At 47.2% G+C, this 25,212-nt stretch overlaps 1 protein-coding gene across 1 annotated transcript; it reads right to left on the bottom strand.

The window, feature by feature from the left end:
* Nucleotides 1-265: 265 nt before the first annotated feature.
* On the bottom strand, nt 266-12,708 carry LOC125758246 (clotting factor C-like). Its single transcript, XM_049415251.1, has 4 exons — nt 12,645-12,708; nt 10,602-10,900; nt 2,858-3,016; nt 266-1,280 (listed from the first exon to the last, which is right to left on the bottom strand). Exons 1-4 carry the CDS (start codon nt 12,706-12,708, stop codon nt 927-929), a joined length of 876 nt encoding a protein of 291 aa, XP_049271208.1. The 3' UTR covers nt 266-926.
* Between the last annotated feature and the right edge of the window lie 12,504 nt (nt 12,709-25,212).

The raw sequence follows: 25,212 nt of genomic DNA, 5'->3' as shown, positions 1-25,212 counted from the left end.
GCAAACAGCGTATGGCATTTGAGAGGCATTGTGGTTCTCCGTATGTTTCTCTGTCAGGTAATCCCAAAAAATTAGCTTTTTTCCTATCGTTAAGTGAGGTCAAGCGTAATTTGATGTGTGCGTGCCTAACCTATCACTTTCTTTCTTTCTTTCTTTCTTTCTTTCTTTCTTTCTTTCTTTCTTTCTTTCTTTCTTTCTTTCTTTCTTTCTTTCTTTCTGTCTCTCTCTTTTTCTTTCTTTCTTTCTTTCTTTCTTTTCGTGGGGAAGCAAGACGGCTCTAACTGGTAGCGGGCGTGGTGTGAGAGCACGCATGCGCAGTTGGAATCGCGCCTAATGACTCGCGTTCCGGCGCCGGCGTCGTAACTTGAGGTAATGCGTTCGTATCCAGGCAACACTATAATGCGGCAACGTAAAATAATAAGTGACCTCGATAAAATATGTAATTGTCATATAACAAACTATTGATCGCTGACAAGCCAACCATCTAGAGAGCACCACTTACTGGAAAACTGAACACACAAATACGCACGTAATCAGCACGCCTTCGAGGTACGCATTTCTGCACCACCGCCGGAACCGAGATTTTCGCGTACGACACCGCCACCAAAACCAGTGAATAATAGCAAGCTTCGCTAAAAAAATGTTCATTCCTACGTGACACACACACAAAAACAATTAAGAAACCGAGTAGCCATATGCGACAAAGATCTTTCAAAACTGAAGTCTGCTTGCGCTGCTGGTGGCAGGCCTAAAATGCTAAGGCCGCCCGTGAGGGTTTTGCCAGAAATGCCTTCAGCAAATCCGTAACAGTCCGTTGCCCATCATAAGAAGTGGCAAGTATGCTTGTACCACAGCGAGCTTTCCTCCGCAAGACGTCTTCGGTAAACCCGCAATAATCGGCTGCTTGGCCTCGATGTATGCACGATTTACAGGAACGCTCGTATCCATTCGATGAACGCTGCAACCTTGGTGTATCCGCCGAAGTGGTTCGGCACTCCGCAGCCTCGGGGCCCTCCCCAGCTGACGATGCCTTCCAGCACCCAGACGCGCTTGTCGACCACCGACTCGTCGACGAAAACGAAGGGGCCACCACTGTCTCCCGTGCAGGCGTCGATCCCTCCCTTGACGTAACCGCCGCAGAACATGTAGGACGTGACCGCCCGGAGAAAGCGGTCCTCGAGGTAGGCGCGCTCGCACTCCTGTGCCGATACCACGGGAATCACGGCCTGTCGAAGGACGTCAGCGTAGCTCCGGGTTTCGGTCTGGCCCCATCCGGTCGCCTGGACAGTAAAGAATTAAAAGGCAATGGCTCCGTTAGGATTAGACGTGAGGTTCAATTACGAAGGCGTTCGCCTTTTGCAGACAGCATATCAAATAACCCAGCACTTTTTTCAGCAAAAGTACTGACTGTTGGTCGAATTGGTACTGATTCATAACTGGCTGCAAAAAAGATAATTTTGAGGGCCCGCTTCTTTGTTCGATATAACGTAAATGAATACCAGCAGATAATGAAGCCAAGGAAAGCATTCGGGACGTTAATTGTACACTTTTAAGTGTATTGTAGTAATTGTGACACGTATGTGAAGAAAGTAAAGCGTACAAAAAGACAACTTGCCGCCAGAAGGGACCAAACCTGCAACCTTCGGATTACGCACCCGATGCTCTTTCCAACTGAGCTACGGCGGCGGTCGTCCCCTCGTCCACTTTGTGAGGTATATATGTGCATACAAACCCTGGGAGTGTTAGTGAGCGCCGCTTGCAGCCATGACGGCGAGTGTGGAACACACTTTCTTTGCCAGATGGCGTTACGTATCACGTGATCATTTTGGCGAGCGGACAACTGACCAATAAGACCTCGAATAATACCTAAAGGTATCGAGTCTGCCGGAACCAGACTCCCTCGGTATGAATGAATGAAAGAAGACAATTTTGAGGGCTTGTTTTTTCGTTTGACACAACGTTAATGAAAACCTGCAGAAAATGAAGCCGAGCAATGTATATGGGACGTTAACGGTGCTGTGTTAAACCACGATATGATCATCAGGCGCGCAGTAGTGGAGGGCTCCGGAAATTTTAGCCATCCGGTAATCTTTAACGCGCACTGACATCGCAGAGCACACCGGCCTCTAGCATTTCGCTTTAATCGAAATGCGACCGTCGGGCCGGGATCGTAAACCGCGAATATTCGTAAACACCTATGAAAAGCTTTCAAGTGAGCCTTCCTTTCCTCTGCTGAAGAAGAAAAAGTTTTCATTGAAATATATGTCAATAATGTGTATACCTGCGAGTAAACGTTATCACTGATATAGGCAGTACCGTAATCGAGTGCGCGATCCTCCTCCATACAGCGGACACCCACACGGATTGCTTAATGGAACAAACTATCACTGCGCCTTCGTCATCATTTTTTGTTTTATTTTGAGATTATATTTACAATGCTGAATATTGAAGTGAATTTCTTCTTCGTTCGTCTGCCGTTAGTATATTTACTATACTTGTTTCGGTAACCACCCCTCTGCTTTCCTCTATAAAATAAAGGCAATGAGGGTGCTGCAGTAAGGCTATATGTGAAAAATAAATAAATAAGTAAATAAATAAGTAAATAAATAAATAAATGATGATTGCTGACATGTGAGCTGGTAGCCACAACAATAGTAACAGTGAAAACACCTTAGTTATTAACTTCTAGTGCGTCTTGGCATTGGTATGAAATATCGCGCAGTGCTGAAGGTGCAAGCTCCCAACGCTTCATGAAGGTCCAGCGTTTAATAGATTGTACGTAAATATGCAGACCAAATGAAAGCAAGCGCGCTTTTTCAGTGTGCATCATCAATGAACTGTTCCAATGTATACTGACCACGCCCAGGTGGCCGTCGACGATGTTTGACTGCGAGGTCCTCTCGCTGGGCAGGCATATGGGCTGCACTCGACTGCTTAACTCCACCGGCCGGTCGAGCAGCACCATGGCGATATCCGCGTCGTACTTCGCCGGGTCGAAATCATCGTGCACGTGAATCTCCTGAGGCTGCAAAACATTACATACAGTATAGTGAACCGTGCAACAAAACGGGGTGTGGACACAACTACTATGTACGAGTCTATGCACGCTGACCACAGCCACCTTTCTTAGCAAAGCTGCATATTGGCAGGATCCCGGGATTTTTTCACGCCCGTCTACCGAAAATTATTCCTCGAATCTAAGCGAAAAGTGGCTATCTCCACTGCCGAAGCTAATATTTGTCAGAGATTTACGTCCCATAACCACGACAGGATTATGAGGTGCGCCGTAGTGGAGTGCTCCGGAAATTTCTACCACCTGGGGTTCTTCAACTTGAACCTAAATCTAAGCACACACTCTGGACCGTCGGGCATACAAAGTAGCCCTCCATCTCTTCATAAGTACACCTACCGATCAACTTTTGAAGCAAGGCCTTTGCAACACTATCGAGGAACATCATCGACGCGCACAGCCAAGCACAATACCGTCGTCTCGCACAAACCGACCCTGATCGGGGTATTCTGGATTCTATTGGAATACAGATGCCAGCCAACGATCCGACATTTCTACGCCTACCAAGACCCCGGTACCGCGAACTCCTCATTACACCAATTCCATGTAACACGCACCCCGACCACCACGATAAACACCGCAGAGCTCGCCCTAAAGCTCTGCACCGATGTTACGGCTCCGAACCGGACGCCGTATGGGTAGACGCAGCCTGCGCGGACGATGAAGCGGCCGCTGACGTGGTGGATTACGACCTCTCCCCCATAGGTACAAACAGACTTCCTCCAGACACCTCCCCCGAAGCTGCAGAGGAAGCTACCATTGCCTTAGCAACCATAAACACAGAAGCACTGTATAACTTATCAGATTTCAAAACCGCAATCCTAAAAAAGAAGCCGATAACCTCTTAGCCCGAGGTTCTTTAAACCGGGCTCGCGCGGCGTCCAATCCGGGATACACAAAGGAGCGCGCGCACACTTTCAACGAGCTGACTCCGGCCTATAGGGCAGCGCGCCAGCCATACCATCTAACGCACAAGTTCTTGAGCAAGCGACAGGCAACCCTCTGGCGCCAGCTGCAAACTCACACTCTTCCCACTCCTCTCATTCTGTCGCACTATCGCCCCCTTTTCCTCACCTCAACCAGTACTCTTTGCCCTGAACCTCATGCTTCTGCTAACCACATTCTTTCACACTGTCCGACGGATCCTCCCGCGCGGGCTCTGGAGCACCTAAAGGCATGGGAGGATTGCGAGACTCGGCTGCGTTCAGAGGGCCCGTTGCGCAGACCATGGCTACCGGCCGGGCTGCCAATGTAATGGACCACCATCAAGTGAGCGTTTGAGCGAAATAGGATCGGGCGGGGACCCGGGAGCCTGCGCGCTCGAAACTCCTCTGAATCAAATTCTTTCCTCCTCCTCCTTTTCCTCTAGCACTCTAGCATATGGGCGCTGACGGAATTACGTATGCAAGTTTAAATGTTCTTGCTCAGTACATTTAGATGCATGGGCAATTAATAAATAACAGCTTCGTATTCCCAAAAAGGTGTTACGAGACTTACCATTGTTCACGCTATCTCCACCGAAATCAGCCATGACATTTCGCGCTTCATCCTAAAACCAGGGGCACAAGGCGCCTTCTATCAATTGCCTTCCCATGCGGAGATGATACCCGCGTAGCAGCTGATTTCACTTGCATTGTGATCTCGCTATGGGCCACGAATATTTAAGATTTACGAACAGCCTCGTGAGCACAAAAGTACAGTGCACCTAATTGTCTTGCTGTCATTCATTCCATGCAGAGCATCGCTCGAACGTTCGGCCGGTTCAGGTGACAATACAGTTTCGCCGGCCAACCATCTTCAGAGCGTTCATCGGAGATCATTTTTTACTCATATTCCTCGGAGCAACTCAGTTTCTTATAACTTATTACATATGGTATTCAGTTTCGATCGCGAAGTTTTATACTGCAGAAACGATCAGAAGTCGTCGAACAAGGAAAGCCGCTGGAGCCAACCTTTCGACAAAATGTCTATCTTTGTCAGCCGAGGTAAATAGGTGGGGCCTTTTAGAAGCGGCGGCTCGAGGGAAATTCATTCTTTTTCGACTACTTTTCATTACCTCGAGCATCCCATAAATTTCCCTTGAATTTCTGTGTTCTTCGGATAACGTACAATCAGAGTTACGATATCGAGGAAGTCCTAGAGGTTGTTTATAAGCCATAGTTTGAATCACAAATGAATTCGTGAGTAAACATAAGTTTGCGATGACGATGGCGCCAATGAAATTCATTATATTGTCGCCAAATCTAATAAGCAATACCTTCAGTGATGCTGAATTAAGCTGCTCCCTACCCGTTTCATATGTCGCTATCACACAATGTTGGCAGTGGGTGTCATAATTCCGCGTCTACTAGGGGCGCACACTGAATGCTTCACTGTCAAAGCGAGACCATTTTGAACGCGATGACCGGAAAACAAGCACACTTCTATGCTAAGTTTCAAAAAGATATTAATTCTCTTCTTAATACGTCCCCCTCGCTCTCCCGCACATCGCAGGTCGCGGGATCAAATCCCGGTCGCGGCGGCCGCATTTTCGATGGAGGTGGAAATGATCGAGGTCCGTGTACTTAGATTTAGGTGCTTGTTAAAGAACACCAGTTGGTCGAAATTTCCGGAGCCCTCCACTACGGCGTCCCTCATAATCCTATCGTGGTTTTGGGACGTTAAACCCCATCAAATATGATTACCCCCGTCCATCGCACACGCTTATTGACACATTACGCCTCATGTGGGTCGCCGTGCGTTTCATAATGCGGCAGTTTCGTCCAAATGCGAAGCATTGATTGCAATGACACGACTTAGATACGTATACAAGAAAATTTCGTATTTTTATCGGCCCTTTTTATTCTCCTCGCGCATTCGCTTACTTATTGAGCCAGGCCCCCAAAAATCTTTTAGTGGCACGAGACTACTAGAATATGAAAAAAAAAGCTTTTTCTATGCGCGGAAGGTCCTATTTTAGAAAGGTGTTCATAAAAAATGTTTAAGGACGTGTTCACATAAAATAATGGCGCGTAACATGCCCCAAGAAAGACACCCAAGAGAGAGAGAAATAGATGAAAAGGAACCGCAGGGAGGTTAACCTGGCGCAAGTGACCGGTTTGCTACCCTGCACAGGGGTGGGGATATAGGGGTCGGAAAGAGGACAGAGAGAGAGAGTGAGATAAAATGAAAACGAAAAAAAAACGCACACATGCACACACACGCAAGACGTTCCAGTCAGAGCCGTTCTGAGAGACCAGTTGAACGCAGAAAGCGCAGTAGCGCTTGCACAGCCTTTTTCTGTGACGTTTGGTCCGGTCGATGGCGCATGATTCTTTCTTCCGACAGAGTGAGGTCGTCCAACTTATCGAGCGCGTTGCAAAGTGACTGTCTCTGTGAAGAGTACTGTGGGCAGTCGCACAGAATATGTTGAATTGTTTCATCACTGCCGCAGTGGTCACATGATGCGGTGTCGTCCATTCCTATGCGGCACGCGTACGCGCGCGTAAATGCGACACCCAACCATAACCTGCACAGGAGGGTAGCGTCACGTCGGCGAAGGCCTGGAGGAATTTGAAGGCTGAGAGTTGGGTCCAGGGAATATAGTCGCGCATGCTTGAAGTGCGGCTCGTTCCATTGCGACGTGGTGCATTGACGAGCAAGCACGCGGAGCTTCCATGCAGCGTCAGTCCTAGAGAGCGGTATTATTATTTGACTGCTTTCTGTATGGGCTGAACGGGCAGCTTGATCGGCCCGTTCATTGCCGATAATCCCACAGTGACTTGGAAGCCATTGAAAAGTTATTTCATGGCCTTTCTCAATTAGATGGTGAGTCTCTTCTGCAATCTGAAATACCAGTTGCTCGTGCGGGCCGCGGCGTAAAGGTGACAGAAGGGATTGCAGTGCCGCCTTTGAGTCACTGAAGATCGTCCATTTTTGTGTCCGTTCATCAGTAATGAAACGTAATGCGGCAAGAAGCGCTGCGAGCTCTGCTGCTGTCGATGTCGTAAGGTGAGAGGTCTTAAATTTGATTGTCGTGGCTTTCAGAGGTATTACGACAGCTGCGGTTGAGCTGTTCGTCATAACGGAGCCGTCGGTGTATACGTGCATTGAGCCTCGGTACTTCTCATATAACAGGAGCAAAGCGAGCTGTTTAAGAGCCGGTGACGACATATCTGCCTTTTTACGGATGCCGGGTATCGTCAGGCTGATGATAGGCTGAGTCAGGCACCACGGAGGAACTGAAGGTCTCGCAGCGGGCGTGAAGCCTGTTGGCAAAGACTCGCGATATGCGGCTACCGTTCGGCAAAAAGAGGTGCATGGTCGGTCTACTGGTAAAGAGGCTAGGTGGTGGCGGGGAGTCCGAGCAAGATGCCTTATATGTGTCCTGAGTGCTTCGACGTCAATATGTGTCTTGATGAGGTGGTCTCTGGCGATCGCTATAGAAGCCACCGTCGACGCGCTAAGAGGCAAGCCTAGGCAAATTCGGAGCGCTTGGGCCTGAACACTTTGTAGTATTCGTAGGCTTGTTTTGCTTGCGTTGGTTAACGCGGGCAAGCTGTAGCGCAGGAAGCCGAGGAAGAGTACCCTGTACAGCTGTAGCATAGCACTTGGTGACATTCCCCAAGTCTTGCCTGCGAAGAACTTCAATAGATGACAGATGCCGATCAACCGCTTTTTTATGTACAATACGTGATGGCTCCATGAGAGATCCCTGTCGATTATGACACCCAGAAACTTGTACGACCGAATATACGGTATAGTTTGGCCATTGATGAATACGCCGTAATTATTCATAGGTTTGCGCGTAAAAGCCACGAGGGCGCATTTCTCGGAAGAAAGCTCCAAGCCTCGATTACGGAGGTAACGGGCAGTTTGAGCAGCAGCTCTTTGAATTCTCGCTCGCAACTGCAGGCGTGTTACGGCGGACGTCCAAATGCAGATATCATCCGCGTACATTGATATCTTCACTGTGCTTGGCAGGTGCTCAAGGAGGGCAATCAGCGTAACATTGAACAATACAGGACTGAGTACGCCACCCTGGGGGACGCCACGGTAGCTGTAATGTGGAGAGGTTTGGCCGTCTTCGGTGCTCACAAAAAGGATCGCATTGAGATGTAACTACGTATCCAGCGATACATCCGACCTCCTATTCCTACCTCTTCGAGAGCGGTGAGGATGGCTTGATGTGTAACATTGTCGTACGCCCCTTTGACGTCGAGGAACAAAGAAGCGCAGAGACGCTTACGGCCTTTCTCGTGTTGAACGAAGGTGACCAGGTCAACGACGTTATCAATCGATGATCGACCACGTCGAAATCCTGCCATTGCATCTGGGTAGACGTTGTTGCCCTCCAAGTACCACTCCAGGCGTCCGAGGATCATCCTCTCCATAACTTTGCCTACGCAACTGGCAAGTGCAATCGGGCGGTAGGATGAGAGTTCCAACGGTGACTTGCCAGGCTTCAATAGTGGAACCAGGCGACTGGTCTTCCAGCTTGTCGGGAGCGAGCCATCTCTCCAAGATTCGTTGTACATATCTAGGAGAAACATTCTCGCGTGCTCACCCAGATGACGCAGGGCTCTGTAAGAAATTCCGTCGGGCCCTGGTGCCGATGTGTGTACACACAAAGCTAGTGCTGCCTCGAGTTCGTGGATGGAGAATGGCAAATCCATGCGCGGATCACGTGGTTGCGGACAACTGCTCGAGAGTAGTAAGCTGGTTGCTGCTGTTATTTGGCCAGATAATCTGGCACAGAATTCTTCGGCCACGTCTATATCTGGTCTGTTTTGGGAGAGGGCTAGAGCCTTGAATGGGTACCGCTGAATAGGTTTTGTGCGCAGACCTCGTACCGTCCTCCACAAGTGCGATAGAGGTTTACGAGGGTCAAGTGACTCACAGAAAGCAGTCCAACGTTGCGATTCAAGCTTATCTATCCGGCGCTGGATCTTCTTCTGTAGACGTCGAGCGGTCCGCAAGTCTTCTACCGCCCCCGTACGTCGGTGTCTTCGTTCAGCACGTCGTCGAATTGCTCGAAGTCGCGCTAACTCTATGTCGAATTCTGTTAATTTCGAAGAGCACGTGAGAGTACGCGTAGTGTCGTGTATCGTGCTCTTGATTGTTTCCTCTAAGTCGAGTGACCTATTCGCTTGACATTGCTCTTCCATGCGAGATTGAAATTTTGTCCAATCCACTCTTTGAATGTTATCGCGTATCTTGGAAGGGGATAAACCTTCAGTCTTGACATATGTGGGAATGTGGTCACTCCCGTGCGTTTCTATGTCCGGAAACCACCCAGCATGCCTGACGAGGCTTCGTGAAACAAACGCCAAGTCAAGACAGCTGCTATACGTTGAACCACGGAGAAACGTTGGAGTGCCGTCATTTAACAAGAAAAGTTCATTGTCGGAGGCGAAGGACACCAAATTTCTGCCTTTAGCATTGATCTTCCTACTTCCCCAGAGTGTATGATGAGCATTGAAGTCCCCGATGATAACGCACGGGTGGGGAGTTGATGACAGGATGCTTTGTAGTCTGTTATGGTCAAATCGGCTTGATGGATCTATTATTATCTATTATATCTATTATTAAGCAAATGGTGCGAGACAGCTCAACCCACAAAGAAGCCGCTGAAAAAGTCCGGCGAAGACGACGTCGCCGTCGGAGGTCTTCACGACGGACAACGTCAACTTCAGCAAGTAAGCCGACTCATCAGGGAACACCGCCAGCTGCAGTTTCTAGCCTGGCAAATGCAGATGTTAGAAACAAGAAAACGGGCAGGTCTCTCTCTACCAAAGAATGGCCGCCACTTACACCTAGGCGACTTGAGGAAGAACCACAGCAGAAGCCGCCCTCATCAGGGCAAGCTGCTACAACAGAGGACTTGCGGAATACAGATCAGCAAGTGATTGCTCTTCTGCGACCCTTAATAAATGCCATTCGCGTGTTGTTAAACACCATGCACACAACGACCGCCAGAAATGCACTCCAAGTACTGGACGCTCTGAGTCCAGTACTGGCAGCCCTTGAGTAGATAATGGCTCACCAGCCAGTGTCATTCAGGGAAGAGGTCCGAAAGGCAGCGATTTTCCAGTGGAATGCCCGGGGACTGAGATCACGCATTGCTGATTTCCGTCGGTTCGTGTACATCAATATGTTTCCAATCATCGTCATCTGCGAGCCGAACTTACCGTACGCCATCAGACTCTCCGGATATGAATTATTTACGTCTTCTACAACTGCTGAAAACAGCAAGGTTCTGATGTTTATTCGCCGTGACCTCACCTACTTTCATCAGCCGGTGTCCCATCACGACGACAATCAATATATATGTCTTACAGTGAAGAAGAGACTTACCGTCACTGTTGTGGGCGCCTACCTATCTCCATCAAAGACACCCAAAATATTTACTTAACCTACGGCTTACGGCGCTATAGTTTGAGCGAGCCACATCGGTGGGAAATATACCTGTGCAAATGCTTGCTTATCACTGCCCTTGCGCGTGCAGAATGATATTTACACCCATCTAGAGTAGCGCAAAGAAAGGTGTAGCCTCACTCAGCGTGCGCACTTGCACGAAGGCGTCGTCTAGGGCGTCGTCTCGGTGGTACTTGCCCAGGTAGAGGCGTATGTCCTCGGGCGCGTGCAGGTTCCCGCGGCGGTCCTTGGTCACGCAGTGCCCCGCCGTGACGACCCAGCTCTCGGAGAGCAGCGTGCCACCGCACTGCAGGTCCCAGGCCTTCTCGTGTTGGGACCACTTGGACAGGCCCACCTGCCAGGGCCACTGGCCGACCTCGCTCGCGTTCCCGTGGTAGATAAACGGAGAACGCGGCGAGTCCGAACGGCCGCACACTGCGGTTACACCACGCGCGAGGCACGAAACGTGAGAAACATTTTCACACTACTTGCGCGCCATAATGCTTCAAACCGCATCCTCAGAATCGTTCTGCGTAGATGTTTTTTATTATTATTTTTTATTATTTCGAAAGCGTGCCCTCAGGCATAGCACAACGCCGTGACATAAATACACGTAATAATTTGCTTCATGTATGCAGTTTAACAGTCAGCCGTGAAACGGCCCGTGAATCCATTGATCAAGGTCGTGTCCAGGCCTGAGGCCGTTTGCACGGAGGTGGCGAAGACAGCTTAAAAGCAGTCCTGTACAAGTCCACAGCAAGTGAGTCGCAGTCAAATTGCGGATTAGGGCGTCATGGCATGGACACGATGCACCATATGGGTTGCTGTAATGCTGCGGCCACAGGGTGGTTAGTGATGCGTACTTGAAAGAAAGCATTAACGAGCTTGATAAACGTTGGGAAAGAGAACAAAATCTGAATCAACTTTAATATATCCATTCTTTCATTATTTTCATGTGGCAAAATGATTAAAGTGACGTGTCCTGTGCGTTCGGTAACGATGTGGGATGTGGTCAACCAGGCACGTAGCCAGGAATATTTTTTCGGGGGGAGCGGGGGAGGCCCACTTGCTGTAGGCCTTGACTTTTTAAGAAAAACACCTTTTTCATTTTTTACTTTAGGTAGAACGCCCCCTCTGTCGGAAATACGAGGGGGGGGGGGGTCCCTAGGAACCACACCCACCCACCCCCAGCTACGGGCCTATGTTCAACACGCGATTAAAAAAAAATCACAGCATATCCACGGAGTGAATGATGATGAGTGGGCGAAGCTGCGGAGGTTCATCGGTAAACCGTGAATCTTCCGTGAATTCTGCCCAGTACATCATCACCGACGTGAGATCGGGCGCGTTTATACTAAAGGTTCGATGAGTTATGACGACTTGCAGCTCACTTTAATTTTACATGTACGCTGTGAATTTTCATTGTTTAGAAAACCATTGCTTTAGAAAACATCTGGCGTCTTTCGTTAGGCAGCTGGCGTCTTTTCGTTTTGCTTTAGAAACATCTGGCGTTCTTTCGTTTTGCTTTTACAAAACATCCGGCGTCTTTCGTTGGTTTATTTCATCAATCAACGGCGTTTTGAACAAAATTTTTATTGTTTAATCACGCACAGGAGAAATCTCACCAGGCACTACCTTGGAGGTAAACAATGGCTGCTAATGGGAATGAGAGACAGAAGAAGTCGGCTTTTAGCTAACACTTACACTTCTACTTCTACTAACGTTTCCTACTGGAACATGCCAATGGCTGCTAATGGGGAATGAGAGGCAGAAGAATTCGGCTTTTAGTTAACGCGCACGCTGCGAATTTTTTATTGTTCAACAACGCACAGGAAAAATCTCCCACCGGCACCACCTTGGAGGTCAAAGCGCAAGACTGGTTACGCACTACGACTACGACTACGAGGGACGAACGGGTGCCGCCTTAAGGAGCTTCGCCCCTAAAGCGCACATCGGCAGGACGAGTCGACTTTTCCTACCTTGCAACTAAAGACTTCAAGCGCGGGGTGATTGCGGTCTTGTAAATATCGTGGTAAAGACATTGTTTAGGGCAGCAAAGAAATATGATCACGAAAACGCAGATGTTGTGAGCAGGATACCAACAAGAAAAGCTTTACTATATTCCCTCTTTCACTAGCAAACGATTAAGTAATGACGTTAGATGCACAAACTAAGTCACCCTGAAAGCCACGGCTACTAGCATCATTGGGACGCTTTGAGGAGCACAACAAGAATATTTTCATGGTGGTACTTTTTATATAACATCAGAATAACCGAATAAACTATCGACGCTTTCTGCTTCTAAAGAATACTACTACGTTTCAAATCGCGTGTCATTACTGAACTGATGCTAAAAGTACCGATTGCTGATGTTGTTTATTCATTCGAAGTCCACAAACGCGTGAATATCTGTATATATATGGATTGCCCACAGCCCGAAAAGTTAGAGCGTCTTTTTCTTACTAAACAGAAAAAAAGTACTATAGTCTAAACCCGCGATAACGAAATCCCGAGGGAACGAAATTCTCATCGCAACGAAATATTTTCGGAGCACCGGCGAATGGCCATAGGAGACAACGCATTTCGTAACTCGTGACAATGAAAGATATTCATACCGCAGTCCCTCATTAACGAAATTTTTGAAACACGAGTGCGCAAATAATCTACTCTCGCCACTTTAACTACATTCGAAAACTGCTGAAATGCTTTCATGCTACACTTAAATTGTGCAAAACTATCGCTACAGTGCACTTGAAAAGCAGCCGCCATCATTGTTTACAAAAAAACATAAAGCTGGCGACAATGATGATGATGACGGCTTGCTGAAACGCCTGCTCGTTATCGCGGACTACGTAGCGAAATCCACATTCCTCATGGAGTTTCGTTCGTTGGCTAGACTCTGTGCTTGGTTTTGTCGACTTCGCGCGCACATGGTCGTGTGCGTGTGTGGAGCCATTTGGTGAGCGTTTGCTTGGTCGCTTGGTGCAACGTGAACTGTGTGTTGCGATTGCTTCGTCCGATTTTGCTGCCTGCGAAGATGCCGCCTCCAACGAAAAAGCGGAATTTCATCACGCTAGAAGATAAGGCTGCAATCATCAGTGAGGTGGAAAAGGGCAGGAAAAAATGGACCTCGCCGAAGAATTCGGCGTTGCGTGGAGCTCGCTGTCCACGATTCCGCGCTGATCCGCGCTGATACAGCGGAGCAAGAAGAAGGTTCGCCTGTAGGCGCACTTGATGACTGTACTGGTGACAACGCAGTGCCGCCGTCACTGACCAGTGCATGGGGCGAACTTTGTGCCGTGGCAAACGAGATTCCCGATCGAGAGGCATGAAATTGCTGCATGGTAAGGCCCGCCACAGCATATCTTACTGACTTTTGGAAATAAAATGTTTTTTGTAAACTCCATGTCTTTTCTGCGGCATTCTCGCGCCAACAAAATTCCCGCAAGAGCGAAATTTTGTGCTTTCCCCGCCGATTTCCTTATTGCGGGTTTCAACTGTAGTCATATACGGTGCAACAATACCACAAAGCACACTAAGTTAAATTACAATGCTATGAGTGCATACAAAATACTTTAAAAAATATTATACAAGAAACCCTGTCATACACGCTGAAGACTGCATAACAGTGAGCGCATCAATAAATTATAGTATTCTCATTACGAACTATTGAAGAAGTGAATATGTTGGTAACACTTTTTCCACATCACAATGTACGAGTCATGTTACCCTTATACAAAGACAACGTTTGCTTTTCGAGCCCTTCAAAAAATCCCTTCGACAATATCATAGGGCCGAGTATACACAGTTCCTACAGCCCATTAGTATATCAAAGAGTAACCCGAAGAAGTGTCGGACTAGTGGCCTAGTTGTCAAGAAGACACAGTACAGAGGAGGAAGGAAACGTCCTTTCTGTTGGTCAGTTTTATGCTCCTCAACTTAAATTTAGTGACACGGCAGGGGGACCTTGACAACGCTGTCATCGCTGCGTAGCGGTAATATGAACTCGCCTGGTATGCAGGTGGCTGCCCTTCCAGTCTAGGTTCCATCAGACAGACACCTGCGCACCTCGGAACCCACCAGAGAGTAGAAGCGGTTGGCGCACGAGAATGTGGCGCGAGTGCCAACTCGATAGTGGCCCTTGGGAAGTTTAACCGCTGAGAACGGATCCATAGTAATCACCGAAAGCTGAAGCCGTTGTTGCCCAGCCCTGTTGGGAAATGTGAAATGCTTCAGGCACTGAAACCATGAAATGCAGCGCGACTTAGACGAAGACAGGAGACACAGATCGACACAGACAAGCGTTCTTCTGTGTCTATCTGTGTCGCCTGTCTTCGTCTGTCATGCGGTATTTTTGCGAGTATGAACCAACTGCACCAAGTCAGGGTATTATTGAAACTGCGAGTCTGTTTTGAGCGCGGGAACTATAGGCGCGTGCCCGAGGGAGTGGATTCTCAACGTGCGCGAAGCGTAAATTCGATTTTACATCCAACGCAGCGCCTCAGTTGCTGCTCCCTCATTACCAGCGAATAGAATCCGCTCTTTTCTTTCATACTGTTTTAGGTAGTTCTGCTGAGATATTGATACGGAACAGCAGCGGCAGCGTGGATGCACAGAAAACGAAGTGGAAGACGTCGCGGCTCTGGTTTCTGCACAGTCGCCATCTTGTCTACGTGTGAATGTATTCTAAATGAATGTATTCTAAATTTATGCCGGGGTCCACCAAGGCTTCAGTGAGGTATTTCCGTCACAGAAATGATGTCGAAAAAATTTACACGATCAAATGGCAAAGGAAAAAAGTTGCGTCAGCGGGCGTCGAACCAACAAGTACACTCTAAGCCAAAATCGAGTATTTTTGGAGTGTTTCTGCCACACAACAACAATCGTCATCCCCCTCGCGTGCTTTCCTCGCGTTATCACCGCGGTCGCGGCACTTTCCGGTCACGAACGGCGCGCGCGTTATCAGCGTGACATAGCATTCTTGACAGGAAAGTGACGAGAGCTGGGTTTTCAAGAAAGGAAACGCGAGCAAGACAGATGACGATTATTGTTGTGTGGCAGAAATACTCCCCAAATACTCGATTTTGGCTTAGAGTGTACTCGATCCGCAACATCAGATGCCGGACACGCTATCCACTGCGCCACGGTAACAGACTCTAGGGGCGTTAAAAACTCGCCTTTTATATCTACCACTATCCTGGTCGGCGGGGTGGTGTTGCCCTCTGGGAGGGGTAAAGTAAAGTAATTCGTCATTACTGTGGCCTCCGCGATTAGCACCTGCAACGCGTTACACGTCCGTGCCATTCGTCGCGTTTTCAAGAGTACTTCAGTTTTGTCTATGCCTTAACACACCGCGAGCTCTGCGACGCGTGCCTGCCTGACCTAGCTGTAACACCGCCTTCCCCGCTCACGCGCTCGCCCCGAGAAAAATCGCGGACGGGCTACCGGGGCGGCACGACGCGCTTTGCGTTTCCCTCTAGTCCGGCCGTGATGTTCAATCACACTTTAACATGCCGCGCAATGGCGACCAAGTTCTAAGTGCAATGTGCGACGCTCTTCTGGCTATCACACCTCGTTCTGTGATTTCGCTTTCACCGTTAACTACCACAGCTACCACGAGGGTTTGTTTAATCATTTAACATGGACGTTAGTCGTCGGGATGGAGATGTACCACCAATCATCAAAGTGGGTGCATCCACGTTAAACGGTGCTATAGCTGCCAGACACCAGTATATATTGTGCAAACTCTCTTATATCAATGTACAGCAAACATTCAGTTACTTCTGCAAAGGCACGCTTTACTTTCGTGTTATTCCAATTCCTATGACAGAGGGATCAACCATCGTTTTTTTATTGTTTTCATTCGGAAGAGGCCCCAAGGAAATAGCAGCCGTAATTCTTTCAGCTAAAGGTTCTCTAAGTAACAGTAATCACGACTACTATATGCTTGACTGATGAGGCAAATCGTGAAGCCTGCGATGGACGAAGCATCCATAATGTTTGAAATCCCATATAGAGTCATTATGCAAGATGAAGGAACGTGACCGCTCTCTTGACTAACACAGTTACGTGACGTACATCCAACCTCAGGTTTAGTATTATCATCTGCATCCTCATCGTCCAGCTATTTTATAGCAAGAAGGCTCCGCAATGAAATCTCCAGTTACTCCTGTTTCGTGACAAGCTCATTCCATTGTGTGCCTGCAAGTTTCCTGATTTCATTACACTATTAATTCCATGCCATCCTCGAATGGGCTTGCCTTTCCTTCGTTCTCTACTCTGTTACTGTTAGAACATCAGTTATCTGGTCAATGCATTCTATGGCCTGTCGAGTTCAATGTTTCCTCTTAACTGCGACTTTAATATCGGCTATTCCCGCTTGCTTTCTATGCAGCCCAGTTATCGATACGATAGTTTAGTGGTCTGAATAACAAGAGATGAAAATCGCTATCCAGCCAGGCCCGTAGCCAGGGCCGGTGCCCTCGCCCCCCCCCCCGCCTCCCCTCACTGAAATTTTAATGGAGGGAGGTGTTTTACAGAAAGAAAAATTATGATAGGTGTTTTACTCAAATTGTCAAGGCCTTCAGTAAGTGCCCCATCCCTGCAAAAAAATTGTGGCTACGGGCCCAGATCCAGCCCAGCTGCTCCCCTTTCTGTTCGCATTAGGCGAATACACAGTTCCATTGTTAGTAGTGCAGCCCTTATCTTCTTCTCAAGTTTCGTTCTTAACCTCTACGTCCTTGCTACACAATATAGGAAAAATACAATGACTGTTTGATCCTTACTCGCGCTAAATCCCACAGTTGCCAGTTCTACGAGAACTTGGTTAGTTGTCTTACGTTGGACAACTAACCATACATTTCGCCGTTTCCTTGTTCCCTTAAAATGCAGTCATTCTGCCGAAAAGTCAATAAAGAATCCGCGGCGCCAAGAGAGTGGCGTGCGATAGCATGGTGGAGTGACACCTGGCTCTGCCGTTTCTGATTCGCTAGCACTCCGTAAAATTACCGGCAAATACAATATGCAGAATCATTCAACTAAAGGGGTGACGAAATAAATTAGACTTATGTACTAAACAGTTCAGCCGTCCGGAGAAGTAACGTGCAGTGTATGTTTGCTGTGAGAAAACTCACAGGGCATCCGTGTCAGTCGACTCAAAGGCAAAAGTCATTTTCTTTTTCTTTTAAGTTGATGCATTAAACCTCCCGTGCCCCCATCCGAAAGTTTTCTGCAACTAACGCGGTTTTGCAATGCTGCCAGGATCGGAGGCATTGTAAGCTTTCTGTACTTTCTCTGGGATCCGCCCACCCTTCAACAAGCAATGATGCCATGTGACGCCGTCACCATGTGTCTTCAACTCATTTGACGTCACAGTGATGTCATGAAGACGTTAGAAATTTTGGTGGTCCGTCACGTCATAATGACGTCATTACGTGATGATGATTTTTTTTGCATCACTCGTGCCGCATCACTCGAGGCCGACGCTGGACGCCGGTCAATTTTCGCGTTTGACGAGGCATCTAAGGTTTTCGCCTAAATAAACCGTACATCCTGTTGAAAGAGCTATCAGTATGCCACTATTCTTGGGACTGTCTCTTAAGATCGCATAGTCGTAAAGCATGTGTTCATTTCGTATGCCACCCCGAACAGGCGATACAGCAATGATTCAGCAAGACATCCTCCCTCATTGAAAGAGCAGCAGGGTCTTGCTTTAACCAGGCGCAGACCTTAAAAGGAGTCTCATTTAGCATACACAATAAGAAAAAGTGCGCAGCTTGCTGTAGTGGCGCAAGGCTGGAACCATCAGCGGAGCTAGTGTTCGACCTAGATAAGTTTTGCTACTAATGCCAAGGTTTTGCTAGAGATGCTAAGTTTTTGCTAGTACTACTTAATAGTACTAGCAAATATGTCTGAGAGCTTTGTAATGGGTGGGTCTTTAAACACCTCACCTGTTGTGCAATGCACATTACTTGACGCCTGGCGCAATTCTACTCTTCCACACAACATCAAATGCGTTGAGGAGACTCCTCGCATCACATGACATGCGTGTAGGGTTTTTAAGGGGCGAAGCAACTTACGGTCTCAGTTTCTCATTCCGTCGTCACGGTATATAAAGTTGTCAAACTATGGTAAAAGAAGTGTATAAAGAGCCAATGCCGGTTCAGAATAAACTAACATGATTTAAACTAATTTAAAATAAAGGAATATCAGGATTTAACTGCATTTGTTAACAGAAATTTGTTACATTCCATCTCAAAATTGGCTTCAAATGCCAAGTTTTCTCCTGTAAAGCATACTTTGTAGCATGTGGCGGTGTGTAACACGAAGACAACTTATGCCAAGTCTGCCTCTCACTTAAATGATTAAAACCGGTTCAACGCAACAGAGGGCGCGATTGCTCCTCCCGCCAGCGCTTCTCCGGCGCCCAATCAGCGCACGCCGTGTGGCGAGAGAGAGCGAACGGCACGGGTTGGCTCCGTAAACGCCTATTAGCAGCGATTTTGCTGTGGGAAACACCAGCGCACACTGCATGCTTCACCCCTCCCCAGAGTTCACGTAAGTGGAGCTGTATGCTCTCATCTTGGCTAGACCACACTTTTTAAATGCGAAGCGTTTCTTACCGAACGGAAGGCACTTCGAGCGTTTCTATCTATCTATCTATCTATCTATCTATCTATCTATCTATCTATCTATCTATCTATCTATCTATCTATCTATCTATCTATCTATCTATCTATCTATCTATCTATCTGTCTATCTATCTATCTATCTATCTATCTATCTATCTATCTATCTATCTAGCCACCTATGCCTGGGTGCTATCGCGATCGTTTCGTTAAAATGGTGTAGACCAAAATTGGCTTGGGATCGGAAGAGGTTTTGACGAATATGACTGCCTGGTCATAACATGGAAAACGTGAAAATCCTGTCGCGTGCGTCATCAAACCCTTTACTACAGACAGGTGTGGCACATACCCATATACTACGAGCCGCGCTATGCGTGTATGCGCCACAGGTGATTGGCACTTTATGGCACTTCAAATGCGAGAACGTGAAGAAAACCCGACCTCGGCAGCGTTTACCCGACGAGTGCAAAAAATAAAGATTAACATCCAAGCAGGAATCGAACCCAAGCATTCTGCGTGGAAGTCAGGCATTCTACCGCAGTGCCACGCCTGTTCTTTAAATTGTTTCAGAAAAACAGACTATGCAGGCGTCATGTCGGGTTAACGTCAATTGGGGTTCCAGTGTTGGCTCCGCTTTTATAGAAGTCTAATTAACATTAGATCTGTATTCTTATGATTCAGCAAGCTGTATTCAAGCGTTGCTCGAGCCAGGAGGAATACGCTAACGAAAGTTACGTAGGATATTGGCATCATCGCACTGTAAAGTGCACTTCGTTTTCATAATACTGGCGTATGTGCTCTAACGTGAGTGCTGAGTTACGTCAGACCACAAATTACCCTTTAAGCGCCAGTGTAGTCAACGTGTCTGGTGAGCCCACGATGTGCACACAATTACTACGCTTACAAAAGCACGTCGATCCAAATCGTAACGCTGGGCTCGAAACCAAAAATGCAAAAATGCAGCATCGACAACCTGCCTGTCTTCCTCTTTCTCTCTATCGCAGAATCTACTACTTGATTCCCACAAGGCCTGGGATCTCCCAAATTTTTCATTAGCTGCAAGTAGGAATGGCGTGTCTCTGTGGTAGAACACCTGCTTGCCACGCAGAAGGCCTGGGTTTGATTCCCACTCACACAAAATTTTTTTATTATTTATGTATTTGTATATATATATATATATATATATATATATCGATTGTTCGCTCACAGAAAACGACGCCGACACCGGAATTTCTGCGAAACGAGCTTTTTAACGCTATCGCGTTATTATGCAGAATTCTCTTCAGCGCCTATAGCAAATCGACGTTATAGAATGTTCCCAATACATGATCAGTTCCCTTCGATGCTGTCAACACCACCTTTCTTATTGCGTAAATAAATGTGCGTTGTTTACATATTTATGATGATGTGTGTTCGTTTACACAAGTGTCATTAACGTTTATTCTTTACGCAACAATGGCCACTTACTTGCGCCTACTGCCGCCTTCGTATACGTACTCCACTTCACCGTAGGGAGGTACCTGTGGCTCCCGACACGCTGTCACTGAAAACAAGTAGTATGATGTTACATCATTAACCTGGTTAGGCTAATTCCCGAATCAAATAAAAAGTCTAAGGTCGCAACAATTTTTTTTTTCGTGTTAGCTCATTATTTTGCGTGTAGAATGTCCAAAACACTTCTTCGTAATGAAAAATAAAGGCAGACAACTAGAGGAAAAGAGCGTGCTTTGGGGCATAACACTACAACCGGTTTCGCGGTACCTGGCGATTACAGAGCTCCTTTCCAGTTGCTAATATGACGGTTTCGCGATCGCGATAGTAGCAGCATGCGCTCTACCCCAAGAAACTTCCGGTCACTTCATTGATCATCCTCTAAAACCGAAGCGGAAACCCCGTTTTCAAGTTGTCTCGGAGTAAGTGAAGTATCATTTTTACATTTTAGGATAAAAGAAGGGTGCCGTATGATCTTGTGTATTGCTAAGAAGAAAATTTTTTCAGATACTTGGCAAAAGCCAAAGCGAAAAGTATTGAAAGTCTCTGGGCTACTCGCCAAGGCTTTTTTCTTCCGCGCCAGTGGTAGTACGCTACGTCGGTGGACAAAACCGGAAGCCGTCCAGGGCATTTGTTTGTAAACACTAAAACCGTGCCGCGAATATAGGAACAGCTCTCTGCTCTCCGATAGTAAGAGTACGCGGTATTCTGAATCGTTGTTTCTCCCAGACTTCGTGGTCGCGTTTCGACGAAGGCGAAATGCTAGAGGCCCGTGTACTCCGCGATGTAAGTGCACGTTAAAGGGACACTAATGTGAAATATTGAATCGGTTTAGAGTGATGAAGTGTATGTACTCTGAGAACTCGAATATCAATCATTTCACCATCAAAACGTTATTAATAGAGAAGAAAATCAAGGTCAGTTCCATTTTTAAATTTCGCCCCGAAATATCCGTGCATGGCGTCATAGATTCCAAACCCTATTTGGCGTTTTTTGAGGACATTGGCTCAACAAAAATTCCTGGAACTTGGTAGGTTAAATCTGTGGCCCCCTCAGAGGTTAATGTACTTCATTTTTACTGATTATGAACTACGTAGGACCCAGTAGATGCCGTCAGAGTCTATGACGTCGCGGCTTTCGCCGCACGAATTTCAAGGTGGCGTTTTTCTACTGATATAGAAAAATCAGTAGAAATGTCAGTAGAAAAATCTGTAGAAAATCAGTAGAAAAATTGATTTTTCTACTGATAATAGACAACTCGTTTTTCTCTTTAGTGTCCCTTTAAAGAACCGCAGGTGGTCGAAATTTCCGGAGTCCTTTACTACGGCGTCACTCATAATCGCATCGCAATTTTGGCGCGGGTCTGCAAGAATCCCACGTGACATGTTGAGGATATTAGGGCGCCACCAAACTATTAGGCGGGACGTTAAAAGCTGCGTGCGCTCCCTTTCCTCGCGATTTCTTCCAACCCCGTCTCCGGCGGGCACGGCACCCGCCGCAGAGGGGGTCGCGAAGTCTGTCACATTGTTTCGCTGTCTACCGTTGGTTAGGCGTGCGTTGGCTGTCTTTGGCAGTTTCGTGGTGCTCGCTGGCTGTGTTCTTGCAGGCCGCCATGTTTTGCGGCTCACGCTGTTCGTGCATCGTGCTTTGTAGCTCGAATACTTCCACAACAAGTCACGCGAGATTGTTCGGGCTCCCAAAGAACAACAGGTGAGCGTGCCGTCTGCGTCGCGGTTTTCACTGTGCCGATTTGTTTTCACGTCCGTACGGATTAGCTGTTCTACAGTGAGGCAACAGTTGATGTTTTAAAAAATGATTGACTTGAAAAGAGCACGACGTGGCGTTTACTGTCGTTACACGAACAAGCATCGGACATGAAGCACATGAGGCGTAACTATAGTGTCACTTTTACAACACTCATATAACCGCGTTTTTGAATGTGGGCTTTGCATTTGTCTCAGGCTGATCACTCACCATCTCTTACAAGCGCGTTTTATGAGGCTTCAGGTATATGTATGAAAACCTTTACTGCTCTGAGACGATGAACCGAGTTAACTTCTGTATGCGCCAACTGCGCTCTTTATCTCATTGTAACTTGTCCCGTCTTTTTCCTGTCCACCGTGTGTTCTTTCCACGCTGTTAACCTTAAATATGTAACTTGTCACTTTTCTTCAGGGTGGAAGCGTTTTAAATATTCCGGAAAGCCAGAGCTGATGAGCTTGCCCAGGGAAAGCTGCAGAACTGCACAATCGACGCATTTCAAGGCCACACGCCATGAATCCGTTGGTCTCTTCTGTTAATTTTCTGAGTGTTTATGATCCCCTCTAATATGAAAATCAATATTTACGCTATAAAGCGCCCATTAGTACCTGCGTTGTATGTGGAGTTCATTTTGCCATGTTCTAATTCGTACATATGCGCGCCATTGTAGACAAGTCTGCGTGAATGCAAACATACTAATAAACAACGCACGGCGCGCGGCAGGAGAGCGGGAAGAAGGAAAGGGGGGGAGGGAAGGAGACCAGGCATTCGCGACTGCTGTACCTGTTGCCGTGACAACGCACACCCTGTGCGCCGCCATCTTGAATTCTACCGATCCGCAAGAGCCGTAAGCGGAGGGACATTTGGCGCTGCCGTCTTGAATTAAGGCATCAAATGGCAGCCATACGAAGTAACACCCCGCATCCGCTGGTTTTGGGACTTATAACCCCGACAATTATTATTAACTAATCTGAATTGCTTAGCTTTGAAAGTACGCAAGCATTTGTGTGCCAAGTCAACTAGAAAACTCGCTTTCTATAAAGACCACCGCTACAAAGAAACAAACGCATAACACAAAATAAGTTTGCTTGCCCGTGCTCGGCTTCGAACCCAGGTCCCCACGCACCGAAAGCGAGTCTCTTAACCACACCCAGGCTTGCAGCATGAGAACACACTTGAACCGTATCAACCCGTTGTACCGGCGGTACAAAACAAATGTAAATGTGAAAATGCCGTGTTTTAATGTTGTTTTTTGGTGAAATAAAACCCTTTCTAGAACATTACGTAAAGCCTTCATGGAATATTGTATACATCAGGAAAATTTTGGCTTTCGGAAAATTTGATGTCACCACGTGTTTCGTTCTTCCCGGGGTTGAGTCGTTGCAGATTAACGCTAGCAAAAAGATAAATGTCGCCGTGCCGGTTCCGCCCGACAACACTTCATGGGAGGCCGTAACGATGGGGGTTTCCTACAGAAAAGCTCTACGCTTACGCAGCGCACACACCACTCCCCAAAAAGATCCTGTGTGGATTTCTAGAGCGCATATCTTAGCTGTCATTCCTGCATTGAGCGTCGGTGTGCCTCGTCCTTCGTTGTCCCTCGCATTAACCAAACGAACGTGTACAGCGAAAGATGAAAAGAGTGAGGAGGAACGCCTTCAATGCCGCGTCGCGCGCGCGTCCACCACTTAGATTTCAGAACACAGTCACGTGGAGTGGGTTCTTTTCTTCCGATGCCGCAACATAGCCCTGTCCTCCACGCATTTCTATCTCGGAGGAGTGGGCGCGCTCACTGAAACCTTTCGACAAAAAAACATACTACTGGTGCTAACATAGGTTCGAGCATCATGCCCACCTTTCGTCCCAACCGCCCTTTCCCCCTTAACTAGGCCAGTGCTGTGCTCCCAGGCATTACACGCATAGAAATACCCCCAGGCATTACACGTATAGAAATACCCAACAAAGTGGTCAGGGAAGCGACTTCATCATAGCTTAATTGGTGGAGCATCGGACGCGTAATTAGAAGGTTGAGGGTTAGAAACCCATCGACGGAAAGGGCGCTTTTAAACAGCGTAGCTGTTTCAGCCGGCCGCAATCTGTCCAACGCGAACCAAGAACTCCGCGCCGCGATGACGTCACGACGCGTTGGCTCGGCATCATTTCGTATAACTTAGCATCATTCCTGATCACTTCGTATAACTTGGCATCACTTCGTATGGCCAGGACCAGATCAGCTCCGTTGTGCCATTAGCATTGCGCCACTAGTGCAATCTAAAACCGTTTTTTTTTTTGTCTACATTTCTCGTTTCAGTTTACTTATTCATGTTACCCTACAGGCCCCAGAGGAGCATTGAGTAGGGGGAGGGGGGTGTTAAAGAAAAGTCACAATAAATAAAGCATAAAAGGGAACTATATAGAAGAAGAAAACAAAGAAAATTGTACAATGGAAGGAAAAAAAACAATATAAGCAAATGCAGTAAGCTACAAAATGAAGAAAAAAAAACATCTTTATACAAAATCAAGGAAACATTTAAACTTGCAATTGCAATGTATGCAATAATTTATACACTAAACCCTAAAAAAATCTAATAAAGTCCCTTAAACTTTCCTTGGCTTGATTATCTATTGGATTTATTTGGTTGTGTGTAACAAAGGAACGAGTCTCGAAAAATTACTCTTTTTTGGTACGGACAGTGTAGAAAAAAATGAGGGCTCTGTCCTGCAGCCACCCGCTGCAGGAGCGTAAACGAATACGAGTAAAGCAGGAGCCTAAGTACCCAAAACCTGCCCTATACTTTCAGATAATCTGGCATTAACAAACATGAACCTTGCTGGCTCGTTATTAACATCCGTGTCCTCATTTTCTGT

The sequence above is a fragment of the Rhipicephalus sanguineus genome, chromosome 4, assembly GCF_013339695.2.
Source record: "Rhipicephalus sanguineus isolate Rsan-2018 chromosome 4, BIME_Rsan_1.4, whole genome shotgun sequence".
NCBI classification, from domain to species: Eukaryota; Metazoa; Arthropoda; class Arachnida; order Ixodida; family Ixodidae; genus Rhipicephalus; species Rhipicephalus sanguineus.
This window is presented reverse-complemented; position numbering and strand designations above follow the sequence as displayed.

What these genes read in the sequence shown, in the direction of transcription:
- LOC125758246 (XM_049415251.1), bottom strand. Translation starts at nt 12,708, where the DNA reads ATGAAAATATTCTTGTTGTGCTCCTCAAAGCGTCCCAATGATGCTAGT. An exon ending in TAGTAGCCGTGGCTTTCAGG is followed by an intron (nt 10,901 to 12,644) that starts GTGACTTAGTTT and finishes GTGTAACCGCAG; the next exon opens with TGTGCGGCCGTTCGGACTCG. An exon ending in TCGACGGCCACCTGGGCGTG is followed by an intron (nt 1,281 to 2,857) that starts GTCAGTATACAT and finishes TTTACTGTCCAG; the next exon opens with GCGACCGGATGGGGCCAGAC.